The 17,724-nt window shown below is 41.6% G+C and overlaps 1 protein-coding gene across 1 annotated transcript in view; it reads right to left on the bottom strand.

The window, feature by feature from the left end:
• Positions 1-14,454, bottom strand: part of LOC127652892 (BAH and coiled-coil domain-containing protein 1) — a 147,899-nt gene extending 133,445 nt beyond the window's left edge. The window contains exons 1-2 of the mRNA XM_052139329.1: positions 14,294-14,454; positions 12,173-12,481 (exon numbers count right to left, since the gene is read on the bottom strand). Coding sequence (XP_051995289.1) covers positions 12,173-12,344 — 172 coding nt within the window. The 5' untranslated portion in view covers positions 12,345-12,481; positions 14,294-14,454. The remainder of the gene's footprint in view (positions 1-12,172; positions 12,482-14,293) is intronic.
• Between the last annotated feature and the right edge of the window lie 3,270 nt (positions 14,455-17,724).

The raw sequence follows: 17,724 nt of genomic DNA, 5'->3' as shown, positions 1-17,724 counted from the left end.
GTGTGAGCTTCCTCAGCTGAAGTGTAACACACATGGCAGGGCTTTAATATGAGGTATAGGTTATGTGATACAGGAACGCATTGCCCGCCCAGCTTGTCTTCTTTGTGTAAGGTTTCTGTGCCCGCCTGACCTGCAGTCTGTTGGGATGCCACGGCTGTGTGGCACAGTACCACACTATATACACACACACACACATTTACTTAGCTATCCAAACACAATATAATTCTGTTTTATGTTTATATATGCCATATATTTTCATATAAAGCTAATTGTAAGACTTGTAAGACTTTAAGTCTTTTAAAAAACAAATGACAAAAATGTTATTTAATAAATGTATTGTGATGCATGTATATTGAACATGCATATACTTTAAATACACACACTCTGAGAGATCAGAAAAGCCTAAAGCTATATATTCACACAGCGGACAGCTTTTGACCAGGTCAATAATAAGAACAAAAGGCATATATACTTAAATATCAATTATGTATAATTTGGGGATGCTTTCTGACATCATCAAAATTGTTGAGAGAGGACTTTAAAAACTGAGCTCAGACCAGTTTGTGGTTTCTTGTAAAAGGTGAGGAAAAAGTGAGGAAAAGGTGAGTTGGCAGTACAGTCAGTCAGGTGTTGCTTTCTGTCTGGTTGGGGTTGCTCTAGAAGAGCCAGTGACATCACGTCTGCTCTCTGGTCAATGTCCTCAACAAACCCACACACATACCAAAACATCAAACCTCATGTGACCCCTCAATCCATATTCAATGGTCAAACAACCACAAGTCATTTAAAAAAAAAAAAAAAAAAGGCTTTTGCATTTATGTTTTAGCATCGGACTGTATTAGATTTATTATAGGGTTACTCCATGTCAAATCAACCAAGATGCTTCCCCAGCTGGATTTTATGAAGACACAAATAAAAGATGATGAAATCCAAAATATGAAATGTCATGGATCAATATTTACTGAGTAACACCCATTTCACATAGCAAGCGTGATCGGCGGTGTGAGCAGAGTGTATTTTTTTTGTCGTCCATAATAACAAATTAGAGCATTCACATCAGAAGCGTCAGCAGCGCATTAGAGCGCAGCGTGAACTGCAGTCCAGTGGGGGTTTCGGCTCAGAGTCTATTTTTGCTGCGCTGCTCGCACTCAATTAAAGTAACCGTGCGATGGATAAAATTATTGTAATTTTGACACAAAAAAGTACACAATGCACAGAATAAGCAAGTATTAGTAGTCTAGTGTGTCTTCATACTGTATGAATTAGAGCACATATGAAAAACAAATGAAAAGAAAAAAAGAAATTCCAGGAGATTTAACAATTTAAAATATTTTCATTATTTAACATCTTAATCAGAAGTAAGTCATTTAAAACTACAGCAAACTAAAACTTATGAGCCTGGAACAAATGTTTTTACTATTAAAAGTAGAAGAGGTCTATAGGCTTCAGCAATACCCAATTACAACAGAATTTGCGTTCACTTGTAAACACATGCACGTGACAGACCGTGACGTCGGTAAATTCAGAACTTACCTCATTCGTTTTCAACAATGGATGACACAAGATTGTGGAGGTGGAAAGCAGAAAGTGCTCTACTGTTTACCTTTTGTAGTCTACTGTGTAGTCCTCCTTCTCATGTAAATAAGATTTCACAATGATCAAGTGCGTAATACTTATCAATGACCCACTCCTGATAACCATTTTATAAGTTATGGTCTTTATTAAAATAAATACCCACCTTCGTAGCATTTAAATCACAGTATTTTTCTGTATAGAGCCGCTGCAGTGGTGCTATAAAAACGCTTCCAGAGTGAAAGCCCTGTCAAGTCTGCAGCTGTAGTTATGCTAACGCTATGTTCATGTCTCGCTCAAGCTTGCGATTTGATGTTGAGGGTGTCATCGATGGTTTTATTGAAGGGGGTTTTGGAGCAAAACTACAGGTCACAAAATTGACCTTGGAAAGGTGGTAGCGTCATTACTATATATATATTTTTTTTTAACAAAGTAGGTCTATTACTAAAATCAGTTGACTTCAGCACCCCTTGTTGCATTATACGCCAATTATGTGTCCAGATATGGATCAAAGCATAATGTGTTGTTTTTGTTTCTAAATGACACATTCTTTATGACATCAACAGATATCTCAAATATATTTAAATATCATTTTAGATTCAGGTTCAGTACAAACTTTGCTTTTTGTACCTTCATTTTTATGGACCTATATGGATAAATCCCAGAGATATGGGGCACTCAATAACTACATTTACATGGATACCAGAAAGCGGCTTAGATGGTTTACATGCACTGTATAGCGGTGTACACTTTACTCCCGTATACATGCGGCTCGGTCAGTAAGCAGCTTTCTCCACAGCAATCTTTTCCCCGCAATGCTTGTTTAACAAACATGGCATCCGACTTCACTATTGTATTCTCCGTTGCTTCACTTTATTTCCAGATAGTCTTAAGTCATAGCAGTGTTTGTTTCCTTAACTTTAGATTGCAAACAGCAGCATTGTGCTGCAATAGTGGGGATTTCCTCTTTCATAAAACTCTGGGATCCCCCATATATGCAAATGCTTCAATATTTTACACTGGTGTGTATAAATGGGTATAGTTTATAGTGTATGTGCTTTTCCCACTGTAGTCTGAGAAATGTTGAATTCTTTCCGCTGTGTTGACTTGCTGTTGGGCTCGATCCTAGACATTTGTTATTTAGTCTGTTCATTCACATGTGCGCTCTTCAAACACCCTTCAGAATGCCGTTTATGTGATTACATGACCACATAAACCGCATTCGAGGACAAATCTAGTTCTCTCTTAACCCCTTAAATGGCATAAGAAATCGGCGTTCTCATTTACATGACATTTCAGAACACCGTTTTCTGCAAAACCCTGAAATGAACTGTTTACTTAAGTGCATGTAAATGTAGTCTATGTGGCTTCATGCGAAAATTGTCGAAAACCAAATATGGGTTACAGGGTATGAAGTAAATAACAGTTAGGTGGGGTCTGTTAATGGGGCCAATTTTGATTTCATGTTGACTTTAAAGCAACACAGAATAGAAAACAGTACTGACAATATCATTAAAGCCCTTGATGTGGGCCCTAAAACTGCCATTTCAAATTGTGTGGACATGAGAGACTTTATGACCAGCAGATCTCATATCTCCCTGCAAACCCCTTCGTCAGGTCAGCCATAAACACCAAACACACCTTCATAACACCACTTATTACCTTTGTCTGCATTCACACCCCCATAACATTTCTGCGAGATTCACACAATCAGCTCTAATAAAATCTCTCAGTATAGATATTTGTTTCCCTCTGAAAATCACAACACAAGAGGAAGAGTCACCCAGCAGGGTTAACCTGTAAACAGAGGGGTTGCTGGGATATCCAGGCAGGATATAGGAATGGAGGGACACACTTGGACATTCTGCCCCTCCAAGACAATTAAAGGGGGGGGTGGGGGGGGGTGTTTTTATCTTTCAGCAACATGCTATAAAACACACACAAAGCTGCAGAAACAATGGTCCTGATTTGTGTGTGTTGGGGGATTGCAGGAAGGAAGCCACATCAAACCCCCCCAAACAAGACATGTTTCCGAAGAACAGGAAAATCAAGGGTTTGCAAGGAAATGGAGACCAAATGTGTACTGCCACATCAAGCCTCTGTAATAAACATTACACATGACAATGCATTATAATTTTAAAACATAATAAGGAATCAAAAGTTCAATTCCAAAAATATTAAAAAAAATAAAAAAATAAATGAACGATAATGGAAAATTATATTTGGTTATGATTATATTTTGGGAAACCATGTTTTTTGCTAAACAAACTTTCCATTCTCTCGCAATAGTTTGCGTTCCTTAGCAAAAATTTTGGCATTCTTTCACAAAAAGTTTTTAATTACTTTACAATAATTTTCATCCCCTTGCAATATGTTTTGCCTTCCCTTGCAATAATTTGTTTCCATCACAATAAGCTTTCCGTTCCCTAGCAATAAGTTTGGCGTTCACAAAAGTGTTAAATTGCATTGCAAGTTTTGCATTCCTGTAACGAACCCTGCCCCTTCGGTTCACCCCGAGCCCGCTAACGTGCATGCTCGTTCGGAGCCTGCGAGCTTTCACGCTCGTTCTCATGCCTCGAGATCTCCGGCTCGCACGCAATCTCTCCCCCGGGCTCATATACCCGCTCCCAATCGCCAGAGTATTGAATACACCTGCACTCGCCTCAATCACCCCTTCATTCGTTTCACCTGCACCGCTCGTTTGTTCCCCTATTTATATCACAGCACATTCGTTTCACACCCGTTGGTTATTGTCTAGTTACCCCTTCACTTTGCCAGCACTAGTGTTCCCCTAGCTCCCCCTTGTTTATTCTATTCGTAGATATTCACTGCTTTCGATATCGTATCCCCCGGCTTAGACCCCTTGCTTTCCGTGACCACTCTAAAGGTTTGCCCTTTTGTCTTATCCTGATTCCCCGGCTCTCGACTTCGCATTCCTCGACCTTTCTCCCCTCTGGATTTTCCCCACTGTACCTTCGCCTGCTTTTTACTTATTAAAACAGTATCTTGACTTACATTGTGACTGTCTCGTCATATGTGTGTGTTTGGATTACAGAATAACCAACCTCACCGCAGGCAGTCACAATGGAAAACGCCGAGGATTTCAACAGCTCATTAGAGCGGATGTACACGGCACTTTCCGCCCAGGGAGCTACGGTCGGCCACCACGACCAAGCACTCACGGCTCAAGGACAGCAGATACAGGAGATCCTGCAGATGGTACGTGCGATTTCTGATCAAGTTTTGCCTGTTCCACCTGTACCTGTCCCTGTGTCCATTGAAGTCCCCTCTGTGTTTCCCAGCGCCGCTAGCTTTCAAACCCCCGAGCGGTTTGACGGTTCATCGGACGCTTGTCAGGGGTTTTTGATGCAATGCTCTGTATACATGACATATCACCCCGTTACAAACTGACTGTGAGAAAGTGCACTTTATGATCTCCTTGCTCTCAGGCAAAGCACGGCAATGGGCTACCGCATTATGGGCCGCGGAAAGCCCTCTTATCATCGTACAGCCAATTTTGTCACCAAATTGCCGTGGACTTTAATCACCCGGCAGCTGGCCGAGATGTCGGCAGCCGCCTCATGTTTTTAAAGCAGGCGTCGCGCACTGCCGCCGCCTATGCACTTGACTTTCGCACCCTTGCCGCGGGTAGTGGGTGGAGCGACCCTGCTCTGTTGACTGTATACCGCCTGGGGTTGAATGACCGACTCCAGATGGAATTAGCGTGCCGTGGAGAGTCACTGTCACTCGAGGACTATATTCAGCTCTCCATTACTATTGACAACCTGCTTCGGGACCGTGCTTTTCGGAGCCCCCCTGTCGTTCACGAGCCATCAACGGCTCGCAACCCACCTAGACCCGTAACTCCAGAGCGCTCTTCCCCAGCCGAACCCATGCAGCTTGGCCGCGCCCCTCTGACCCAGGCGGAGCGAACCAGACGGATGACGCTGAACCTCTGCTTGTACTGCGGCAACCCAGGGCACCGCGTTGATTCCTGCCAGCTCTGCCCATGGCGTGCTCTCTCTAGAAGCGAGGTGAGAACGTCTGTCTTCCTCAACATTACCCAGAACCAAGTCTGCCTCCCAGTAACATTGAGTTTTAACGATGTCTCTTTTTCTACCCCAGCCCTAGTTGATTCCGGGGCAGCGGGAAACTTTTTAGACGATGGCTTGGTCCCGGAGCTGTCCATCCCCCTCTGTCCGGTCGTGCCACCCCTCAGAGTCAACTCTCTGGATGGGGCACCCCTCGGATCGGGTCTCATCACCCTCCGGACCATGCCATTGTCCCTCCAAGTGGGCCTTTTCCACATGGAGGTAATCCAGTTTTTTATTGTGCACTCCCCTAGAGACCCTGTGGTTTTGGGCCACCCCTGGTTAGCGCTCCATGACCCCCACATTTCCTGGCGCACGGGGGAGTTGTTGCGCTGGACTAACCACTGCTTATCCCACTGTATTTCCCTTCCTGTGTCCTCCACCTCGGTAGAGAGCCCTGAAGTGGAATCCTCTGTTACCATCCCACCTGAATACTCAGGTTAAAGCAAAGACTCAGGTTAGTCTTCCCCCCCACCGTAGTGTGGACTGCGTCATTGAGCTCCTTCCAGGGGCCCCACTCCCCAAAAGCCGCGCCTAACCCCTAACATTACCAGAAACCAAGGCCATGGAGGATTATATCGACGAAGCACTCAAGCTGGGCATCATCCGGCCGTCCACCTCCCCGGTGGCGTCCGGTTTTTTCTTCGTCGGCAAAAAGGATGGCGGACTTCGCCCCTGCATCGATTACCGGGCCCTAAACAAGGCCACCCTGAAGTTCGCCTACCCCCTACCTCTCATCCAACCGTCCCTCGAGCAGGTCAGTAAGGCGAAGGTCTTCACGAAGCTCGACCTCAGGAGTGCGTACAACCTCGTGCGCATCCGCAAAGGGGACGAGTGGAAGACGGCGTTCATCACCACTAAGGGGCACTATGAGTATCTGGTGATGCCGTACGGCCTCGCCAACGCCCCTTCAGTGTTCCAGTCGTTCATGAACGACGTCTTCCGAGACATGCTAGACCTCTTTCTCATCGTCTACATCAACGACCTGCTGATCTACTCCGCCACGCCCACTGAGCACACCGTCCACGTCTCTAGGGTGCTGCAGAGTCTACGAGAGCACGATCTGTTTGTAAAGGCCGAAAAGTGTGCCTTTCACCACCCCTCCGTCTCATTCTTGGGCTATGTTCTGTCAGCAGGAACCATGGAGATGGAGACCGACAAGGTGGCTGCGGTTCTGTCCTGGCCCGAACCGACCACACTCAAGGAACTCCAGCGGTTCTTGGGCTTCGCCAATTACTACCGGCGTTTTATTAAGGACTTCGGCAAAATCGCCGCACCCCTCACATCCCTCACACAGGGCAACCCTAAGTTTCTCACCTGGAACGCACCCGCCCAGCAAGCCTTCCAGGCCCTCAAGGAGGCCTTCACGACCGCACCAGTCCTTCAACAGCCCAACCCCACTCTCCCGTTCATGGTGGAGGTAGATGCCTCCGAGGTAGGGGTGGGAGCTGTACTCTCCCAACCCCACGGGACTCCTGCCAAGTTTAACCCATGTGCGTTCTATTCCCACAAGCTGTCCCCCGAAGTGAACTACGACGTTGGGAATAGAGAGCTGCTGGCCATCAAGCTGGCCCTGGAGGAGTGGCGCCATTGGCTGGAGGGCTCGAGGTTCCCCTTTGTCGTCTTCACCGATCACAAGAACCTCGAGTACCTCCGAGCAGCCAAGAGATTAAACCCTCGACAGGCCAGGTGGGCAATGTTCTTTACACGGTTCAATTTCACCGTAACCTTTCGTCCAGGCTCCCAGAACCTCAAGGCAGATGCCCTGTCTCGCCTGTTCGACCGGGGCTCTGAGACCCCCAAGTCAGAAACCATCCTCCCCACATCGTGCGTCGTAGCACCCGTCCAGTGGGAGCTGACGGAAGCCATCCTACAAGCTCAAAACGAGGAGCCCGCGCCTCCTCAGACTCCCCCCAACAGAGTATATGTCCCTACCGCCATTCGCCCCCAGCTCATGCAGTGGGTACACACCTCACTTTGTTCTGGCCACCCGGGGATTACCCGGTCCACCCAGCTACTCGCTAGGAGATATTGGTGGCCCTCACTCAAAGAAGACATTTCTGACTTTGTCCTCTCTTGTCCGGTTTGTGCCCAGTCCAAAACGCCCCGTCACCTTCCAGCAGGCCTCCTCCAGCCGTTGCCAGTGCCTGACCATCCATGGTCCCACATAGCCATGGACTTCATCACGGACTTGCCCCCTTCCGACGGCCGGACGGAGATCCTTGTGGTCATTGACCGGTTCTCCAAGATGTGCCGTCTCATCCCCCTGCCCGGGTTGCCCAACGCCACACAGCTGGCCGACCTGGTGATCACCCACGTTTTCCGTAACTTCGGCATTCCCGAGGAGATCACCTCTGATCGGGGTACCCAGTTCACATCACGCTTCTGGCGAGCTTTCAGCGACAGGCTGGGTATCCAACTCAACTTCTCCTCGGGATACCACCCTCAGACCAATGGCCAAACAGAGCGCCTCAACCAAGAGGTAGGCAGGTACCTGAGGGCCTACTGCTCCAAAACCAGGGCAGCTGGCACACCTACCTCCCCTGGGCCGAGTACGCCCAGAACAGTCTGATCAGCTCATCCACACACCTCACCCCCTTCCAGTGCGTCCTGGGCTACCAGCCACCTCTATTCCCGTGGGAAGCTAACCCCAGTGACGTTCCGGCGGTGGATGCCTGGGCCCAGAGAAGTGCCCAGGTCTGGAGAGCCACCCATGACCGGATACAACGCTCTGTCCAAACCCAGAAGGCCAAGGCAGACCGCCGACGCCATCCTGCCCCCCTGTTCCATCCGGGCCAAAGGGTTTCGCTCTCCACCGCGACATCCGCCTCCGGCTCCCGTGCAAGAAGTTAAGTCCCAAATACATTGGTCCCTTAAAAATTATGTCACGTATTTACCCTGTCACATACAAGTTACTTTGACCACCCCGCTACAAATTTTGTCCTGTGTTTCATGTGTCCCTTCTCAAACCAGTGCACTACAGCTCTTAAACTGGACTACCACCGCCAGCATCCCGATCGCCCCGCACCACTTCCTAGAGGTCGCGCTCCTCGCAACCAAGCGCGGCCGTCAGGAGCCGTCCGTAGCAGAGGGGGGAGTACTGTAATGAACCCTGCCCCTTCAGTTCACCCCGAGCCCGCTAACGTGCATGCTCGTTCGGAGCCCGTGAGCTTTCACGCTCGTTCTCATGCCTCGAGATCTCCGGCTCGCACGCAATCTCTCCCCCCGGGCTCATATACCCGCTCCCAATCGCCAGAGTATTGAATACACCTGCACTCGCCTCAATCACCCCTTCATTCGTTTCACCTGCACCGCTCGTTTGTTCCCCTATTTATATCACAGCACATTCGTTTCACACCCGTTGGTTATTGTCTAGTTACCCTTTCACTTTGCCAGCACTAGTGTTCCCCTAGCTCCCCCTTGTTTATTCTATTTGTAGATATTCACTGCTTTCGATATCGTATCCCCTGGCTTAGACCCCTTGCTTTCCGTGACCACTCTAAAGTTTTGCCCTTTTGTCTTATCCTGATTCCCCGGCTCTCGACTTCGCATTCCTCGACCTTTCTCCCCTCTGGATTTTCCCCACTGTACCTTCGCCTGCTTTTTACTTATTAAAACACTATCTTGACTTACATTGTGACTGTCTCGTCATATGTGTGTGTGTTTGGATTACAATTCCTTCGCAATAAGTTTTGCATACCCTTGCAATAATTTGCGTGTTCTCGCAATAGTTTGCATTCACTTGCATTAAGTTTTGCATTCCCTCTCAATATGTTTAACGTTCCCTCGCAAAATGTTTAACGTTCCCTCGCAATAAGTTTTGCATTCTCTCGCAATACATTTTGTGATCCCTCGTAATTATTTTGGGTTTCCTTGCAAAACCTTTATCCATCACTTCAAAAAAATGAACCATGGTATTGCTACGGTAAATATTGTTTAATTGTGGTATTTGTAATAAAACAATGGTTCTTACCACAAAAATGGTTACTACATAGTTAGTGTAGGTTTACTAGTGAGGGCCCTGTTTTGGTGGAACCAATTAGTTTAAAAACTATCCTTTTTTTAAAACACAAATTTACCATGGTGTTACTATAAAACTATTTTAGTAACCAGTTGTTTTTGTTTGTTTGTTTTTTGGCCAAAGGATTACGTTTTCCTGTATTATTACTACAGTTTTACTTTGAAATATAATGGATAAAATATGGTTACTGTAATAAAACCATGGTACATTTTGTGGTCGTGTTTACTACAAATACCACTGTTGAACTTTAGTTATTGTAGTAAAACCATAGTTAATTTACATAAGTGATGGATAAAGCTATTACTTAAGAAAAATTAATTCCCTCATGCTCTCTAAGGGGCTCCATAGAAATTAACCCAATGTGAGCACAAAAGTGCAACTTCAACCCCCGCACAAGCATAATCAATCCAAGAGGAATGACCAAAATTTCCGTGTGAGAAATGAAAATGAGAGTTTTCTCAGAAATATGTACATTTCATTTTCTTTTAGGAACATCGCTGAGAAAGCATGGTGACAGGGGCCTGAATAATAAAACCACAGAAAGACACTACAGAAGGTCTTTCACCGAGCATGGATCCAAACCTGCGTCTCTGCAGTTCTACATCAGTTCCCTGAAATATTCATGTTCTTTGAAAAGAATACATGCAAGGCTGTGAGGGAGGTGAGTCAGAGCAGAGGGACGTCCACTAATACAGTATTCACATGTTTTATGCCTTGAGATGCTATTGACCAATCCATTCACTTAACAAGAAAAATAAACTGGCTTGGTGACTGTCCAGCGTGATTTGCATGACCATGGATCTTTTCTTAGCTTTGCCTTGATTAAATAAACTGTGTTTTTTTGTTTAATGAAGTTACTTCATATACATTTGTGGTTGACAAATATTTTTGTAGTGTGGCTGATGGCCGATATATTTATATATAATGGCCCCCGAAATTATTTGGAAGGTAAAATATGTCAAGTCATATGAATGTATGCCACTTGATTAGATAACAAAATATCAAAGCATAAAGAAAACTGAAAGATAGCACAAGCACACTTTTAGAGCTAAATATTTCATTAAACAGAACTTTGTTAGGTTAGATTATATCAGTATCACTTATATGCATGGTTCAAACTCTTTTCTTACTTCTAGATAGCAACAGCCTTTTGAAAGCTCCATGCCATTCTATCCTGGTCTAAAAGAAAGGTGAAGTGATGGTGGTGGTAATAATACACTAGATGAAAGCCACTACATGAATCAAGCAGGAGACATGGCTGAGACAGTAATATTCCAGACAAAGCTATAAAACACTGAGGTAGGTGAATTTTATTTCTAGACATAGTACAGTCGCTCACCTGTCTCACTTATTGAGGAGTGATGACAGTTAAGGGCCAGTCTGCATAGTGGCACCACCAAAACAAATGCCATATTTGGTTAACAGCAAACCTGTACCCTACAGCTTACATTAGCCTAACTGTTTATTTTTAATACATTCTAGATAATCAAATTCTAAACTTTTCTTAAAAATTTCAACAAATAAAGATCAAATCCTTTTATAAGTAGGTTGTATTTTGGAATATTAATCATACAGATCTAGATTAATCATGATTTTAATAAAATGATATGATGGATTTTATTTAAATCTACTCCCAAAAATCTGAAAATGGTAGTAATCTGCTTGGGAACATTAAGGCCTATACTGTGGGGAAAAGAATTTTTTTTATTTTTTAAATTAATTGGTTTCAATTGTAGCCTATAATTTTTTGTTGCCTGTAAATTACTTGTCAAAAATTGCCAGAAATCTAATATAAGCAAAACACATGAAAAATATATTCATATATGCTTTCAAAAAGTCACATACTTTTACACAAAGGCAACATATTTTTCAAAATAATACATAAATGGTGGAATGTGAATATGTGCATATATGCTTAAAATATGAACTATAGTCTTAAATATATGTATATGGGTCTGGGTCTTAACAGCTAAGTTCTTCATGTCTATATTAATACTGTAAACGTCTGGTCAAAATGTAAACGGCAAATCAATTAAAGTAGGCAGGCTTCAAAAGACATTGTAAAAAAAAAAAAGAACTTCTTTAAATAGATCTAACCTATGTAATTTACATTCTGGTACACACACACACACACACACACACACACGCACACAAACTGAAAAGACATCACCAAATATATACAGTAGGCCTATTCTCACACCGTAATTTGAAAAAGCAATTTGCAAAATTAACACAAATTTTTAAAATGCATTACAGGTAACATTAGCTGATATAAAAACAATCTCCTCGTAAAAGTATTTGGTAGATTCTCGTTCGAGCATTTTTACACATACTTTTGCTCATTTGGGAACATAATTTTTAGCCTAATCTTCTTCAAAGACGCAAACACAAAAGCACAACAAATAATATCGTAGATCATAAAGGGTATCCATACATAAACACGAAGGCTATCGACAATCACACTGTATGAGGGGGAAACAAAACAAACCTGAATGCGCCGCCATTGGTAAATGCGATGGATAATATTTCCCGGGTGGAAAATGAGGCGGGTGTTGAACAGAGCCGTGGCCGCTGGAGGAGATGCGAGAGGCGGCGCGATGCACCAAAGTGGCCCGCTCTGAAAGGAGGTGCGCTGGAGCGGAGAAATCACGGCCCTCCATCCCGGAGAATATAGCCGATATAATCCAAAAATCGAGCAGAAATCAGATGAAATGTATGTACTGTAATCCGTATGGGGTGAAGGTTTTAGTGGAAAGCTCGCCTCTCCTGCTCACGCTGACGTTCACAATCATCTTTTCTACAAAGAAGAAAGAAGACAGGTTATAATCTCCCCAACATGGAGCCGCTACAGTGCTCTATATTCGACAACGAGAAAGACATTTCCAATATAAACCCGAACTACATTCAACTGAAAGATCTGCATTGAATTGGTGTGAAATGGCAGAGATTGAATAGGCCTTTCTCGGTGCATATGAGAAGTACCTGATACATGCACACATTTACAGATATAAAAACAAATTATGACAAACATACAAAAGCAACACTATACTATACATTGGATATCTCGAATTCTATCCCAATTTGTTGGTTCCTTTTGTCGTAGACAGCGATCCCTTTACAATCCATTAACATCTGATAGAGTAAATCCGTGTTTTTTGAGTGTGCATTAGGGGAAAATACGTTTTGAATATGTTATAGGTGTATTTGATGAATGCAATCAAAAACAAATACTTTTATGATTCGTGTTATTTAATTATGATATTTATATTATACAAAAAAACAACATACTATAATTATATTTAATCTGGATAAACAGACCATCAGATTCAGTTCACTTCCATTGGGATTAAAAATGTTGTGCTGCCTCTGGTTTATACTAGCCCATATTAGAGAAAATGTCACAAGATTTCACAATTTCCCCCCAATTTCTGCGCCGAACTGGGATAAAATATAGCATTTTCACGAAATGTACGCATAAAATAAATTCAGTATTTCCCATTTCAATCGAATGATATTGTAGAAGGCCATGCATACAAGCAGATGTGGCCTTACAGCAAGCTGCTTTTGTCTCCCCGTGAGGAAGCCATTAACGTACAGCCACAACACTCCAAACAAGTCGTCCATTTCGAGCTCTCAAACACGCAATCCCCAACTTCATAATTTGTTTTCATTAAAGCATTTACATCCAACTGAATGTTTCATTGCTTTATATCGACAGCGGTAAAACATGAATGCTGTAAAAATGTGCATAATCTTGAGGCAAAAAAAGCAATTGTTGTTGCCGCGTGCATGACAATGCATGAAGTAAAATGCCTTGGTCTTTATATACCGAAGCAAGCAAAAGCCATAACTCAACTGGCTATCTTGTGTTCATCGAAAACAGAGAATCACAAAGACAAATCACATTATTTTCATAGGCTGGATGTCGGCAATGTTATTCGGGAGGGAGAACGCGCTAACCGGACAACAGCAGCGAAAAGAGCCCCTCTCCTGCCGATTTGAAATTAATCAGAATTGATCACAACAAACATGAATTGATCGGATAAGAAAAAAACGCTACCACTTAATTTAATAATAAATGACAACTGGAAATGTAAATGAAGCACGTTCATTTTTATTTTTAAAACGATCGACTGCAAAAAACGATTCACCCAAATTAAACATTTGACAATCATATTTAAAGTGCAGTTTTAAGAAAGGTTATTGACCGGAATAGCGCTAACACTGCTATATGTATACAATCCATTTTAAAATACAATCTACACATGTACGCCGTTACAGATTTCAAGAAATGATATTGGTAATTTAAGTAGCTAGCTGGACAAGGCCATACCAGTTTCAACTTTTGTATTTAAAGAAAATGTCTTAATGCTAAAGACCTAAAGGTATATATATTTGAAAGGTTAAATGAAGCGGATATGCGGGCTATTTCACGGTGACTACACATCCTTATTAATTAATTAATTAATTCAGTTTCAGCCCCATTTTTTACATTTTTAATTGTTTGTGTTGTTTCTGTCATCAACCTTATTTTTTAAGTATTTTATTATTATTATTATTTTAATTGCATAAATTGACATCATGACAATACATTTAATGAATTACTTACTGGTTTGTTATATCCTTGCATAACAATAAATATATATATATATATATTTATTAGAATTAAAGAACGATGTTTAGATCAAATATGTCGCTTCTTTAAAAAGCATATTTCATTGGTTTAGTCCAAGTGTCCCCTTGTGTGGTTGTCGCTCGCCGGTCTCGGGCTTCTACGGGACGCCACTGAAGTCACGGATCGAGTCTCCAAACGGCGCTTCTCTTGCCGAGCGGCGCTCGTGCCTCTCAACTCAGAAACAGTAAACACAAAAGTTCATTGGTTAGTTTCACGAATAATAATGAGCTGACGTCACTTGCCCATGGACACTCCAAACTCTGATTGGTCTAAACTAGTGACCAATAGAACTTCGACATGGAGATCTCTCTCTCGAGCAGTGAGGCGAGCGGCAAATTCAAGTTGAGTTATAAAGGATGGCATCGGATTGCTCGTGCTTTTGTCAGTTATTCCTTTGGGAGAACAAGAGCAGGATTCCGACCTGGAACATTCTTCACAGGTGTATGTTGCCACTATACTTAACAATGTCGGAAAGGTAAAGAGCGAGACTGATTTACAACTGTGTGGAGCCCTTTTTGTCCATTATCATAAGTATGGTGCGTTTTGCGTTTAATCCAAAAATCCAAACTTTGTATTAAATTATATACATTTTTATTTTTTGTTTATTGCCGTTTAGTATTACTATATGTTTTCTAAACACAATGTCTCGTATGCACCTCTATAAAGGTAGTTTATTTAAGTAAAACGACTGTATAAAATAGTTTATTAAACGCTGTCTGAGGGAGACTACAGTTATGGACATGCTTTGTAAAGGACAATCCTGTCAAGGAAGGATTTGATTGGTTGGCGCGTTGCGGAGTGTAAACAAGACTCTGATTGGCTGTTCGCCAGTCCGCATCGGGTTATCTGAAGAAAAAATAAATAACTGTATCTGCGGTTTCAAGGCGTCCCAGGACTGGACGATGAAAACAGATAAAAGGGACCGTTTCAAGGCGCTCTTACCCTCAATGGCCCCGGAGCTACACTCGGACAACATAGCGAAGTGAAATACATTTTATTTATTTATCCGCGTGAGATATCTTCAGCTTTTAAACTGATAAACGCGATATAATCACAAGACGGATCGCGGGTCACATTGGTAAGAGTGATGAAAAAAAAAAGAGGATCAGAAAGAGGTTGGATCAGATTGAGGATTTATCAAATGCTTTAAATGTAGGCTTGTATGTTTATTGTCTAGATGTTTTTTTAAAGGGTTATCGATATACAATACTAATACAATATAGGTAGAACTGAAACGCTTTTTAAAGGCAGCAGAATGAAGCAAGGCTCTGTACGTCTGTTTGAATGGTTTGTTTATATACTGTTTTAACGGAAATAAGACTATCTTGAGAGAATTTATTTCCAATAAATGACTCATTTGTGTGTACTGTGATGTATTTATTTTTTCAACATGTGCATTTCGGAATATTCCGGGTTCAATTCAAGTGAAGTGCAATCGACAACATTTGTGATTTTGATTAGTACACACAAACATTTTGTGTATTTATTTTGAGCTGTAAAGTTATTTAAATCATCGTTTTATGGTTCACCATATTTTCTCGTCATGGTAACAAAGTTGTAAAATTCTTTATAAATTTAAAGAGAAAAGGTTTTAAGGGATTTTACCGTGCATACATTGCAAGTGCCTCACTGTAACACATTTTTGCCTTTTTAAAGACAAGGAGGGGTGAGTTGAAATAATTTTTTGTGGCAATCAACATTATGACACAAATAATGTGGATTGAGTTTAACTTGTATTGAACCTGGAATATTCTGTATTGAGTAGGCTGTAAGTATCTAATGCATGATAATAATTTAGGCTATTTGACTATTTTAAATGGGGTACTGAAATTGCATCTCCATTTTCATCGTAAAGAACTAAATTGGGTGAAAACAGGAGGATTTTGCTGTCTAATTGCTGACACATTTTTTACAAATACCTGACCTTTTTCAGATGATAATACTTTTAGTGAGAAATGTACAGTTTCTTATTATTGATACAATAAGTACAATACTGAATATTAGCTACCAATTCATAGTTTAATGTTGGCTGCAAAACCGCTGAAATCCCCATGTCATGTATAAAAATTGGTTGCCAAGTCTCATGCACCCAGGTCCTAATTCTTTTATTTGTTTTTATTTTATTTTATGTTCAATGATGTAATTTATCACACATCTGAGGCATTCACTGTAATGTGAACTGAAAAACAATTAATACATTGCATGTTTTTACTTTGAGCTTTTTCCTACTCTTTGTTATGACCACGCCGGTGTAAATTATATATATGGGAGCATAGTAAAAATGCGAATGGCGACAGCGAGATTATTTAATTATACACAGATGATCATGCTCAATTAATGACGAATCAGTGACTGACAGCCCACATTCCTCTTGAGAAACTAAATGGTTCACCTGGACATGGTGGTAATAATGTTTCATTAGTGGGTAATTTCTTTAATTCTGTAACATTTCAGTCCCCCAGCATTTTTAAAGTAGTGGTTAACTAAAATGAAATGTTGAAAGCTTTTACAACATGTTGATATGTCTATAATGAATTTAAATAATCTTTACCCTAAAAAGTATGCCTACTTACTAAATTATACCAAGCATGTAGTCATGTCCCTGAGGCACTTCACTGAATTTGAACCTTGAAAAAAATTATAAAATGTACACCGTTTGATTTTTGTCATTAAACTAAACATGTATTTGTGTTCCTTTGCTGAGAAAGATATTTTACCAAAACATGCATGATATTTTTTGGTAAAATTTTGGTTATATATATAACTCCTGTAGCAAAGCACCCCCACAACATGATGCAGCTACCCCCATGCTAAGCAACATCTGAAGACATCACCCAGGAAGTTAAAGCTTGGTCACAAATGGACAATGACCCCAAGCATACCTCCAAAGTTGTGACAAAATGGCTTAAGGACAACAAAGTCAAGATATTGGAGTGGACATCACAAAGACCTGACCTCAATCTGATAGAAAATGTGTGGGCAGAACTTAAATAGCATGTGCGAGCAAGGAAGCCTCCGTGTGTGTGATTGCTAACGTGGACGTGCCATCCATGGTTGCTGGACTACTGTGTGTACTGTTATTTCCTTCCTATATTAACATTTTCTTCATTTGCGAATAAATTACAAAAATTTGATGACTAAGCAGAAATCTGAAGAAACTGCTATCAGCCATTTAAAATAGTTTTTATTTTTGTTTGAACTTGAGTAATAATAGTGCTAACAAAAAAGATTTATATATATATATATATAAATCTTTTTGTTAGCACTATTATTACTCAAGTTCAAACAATAAAACATATATATATACATATATATATATATATATATATATATATATATATATATATATATTAGCAATTTTATTT

This window comes from Xyrauchen texanus, chromosome 12 (genome assembly GCF_025860055.1).
Source record: "Xyrauchen texanus isolate HMW12.3.18 chromosome 12, RBS_HiC_50CHRs, whole genome shotgun sequence".
Classification (NCBI taxonomy): Eukaryota; Metazoa; Chordata; class Actinopteri; order Cypriniformes; family Catostomidae; genus Xyrauchen; species Xyrauchen texanus.
The sequence above is the reverse complement of the archived record's forward strand: the minus strand, read 5'-3'. Positions and strand labels throughout refer to the sequence as shown.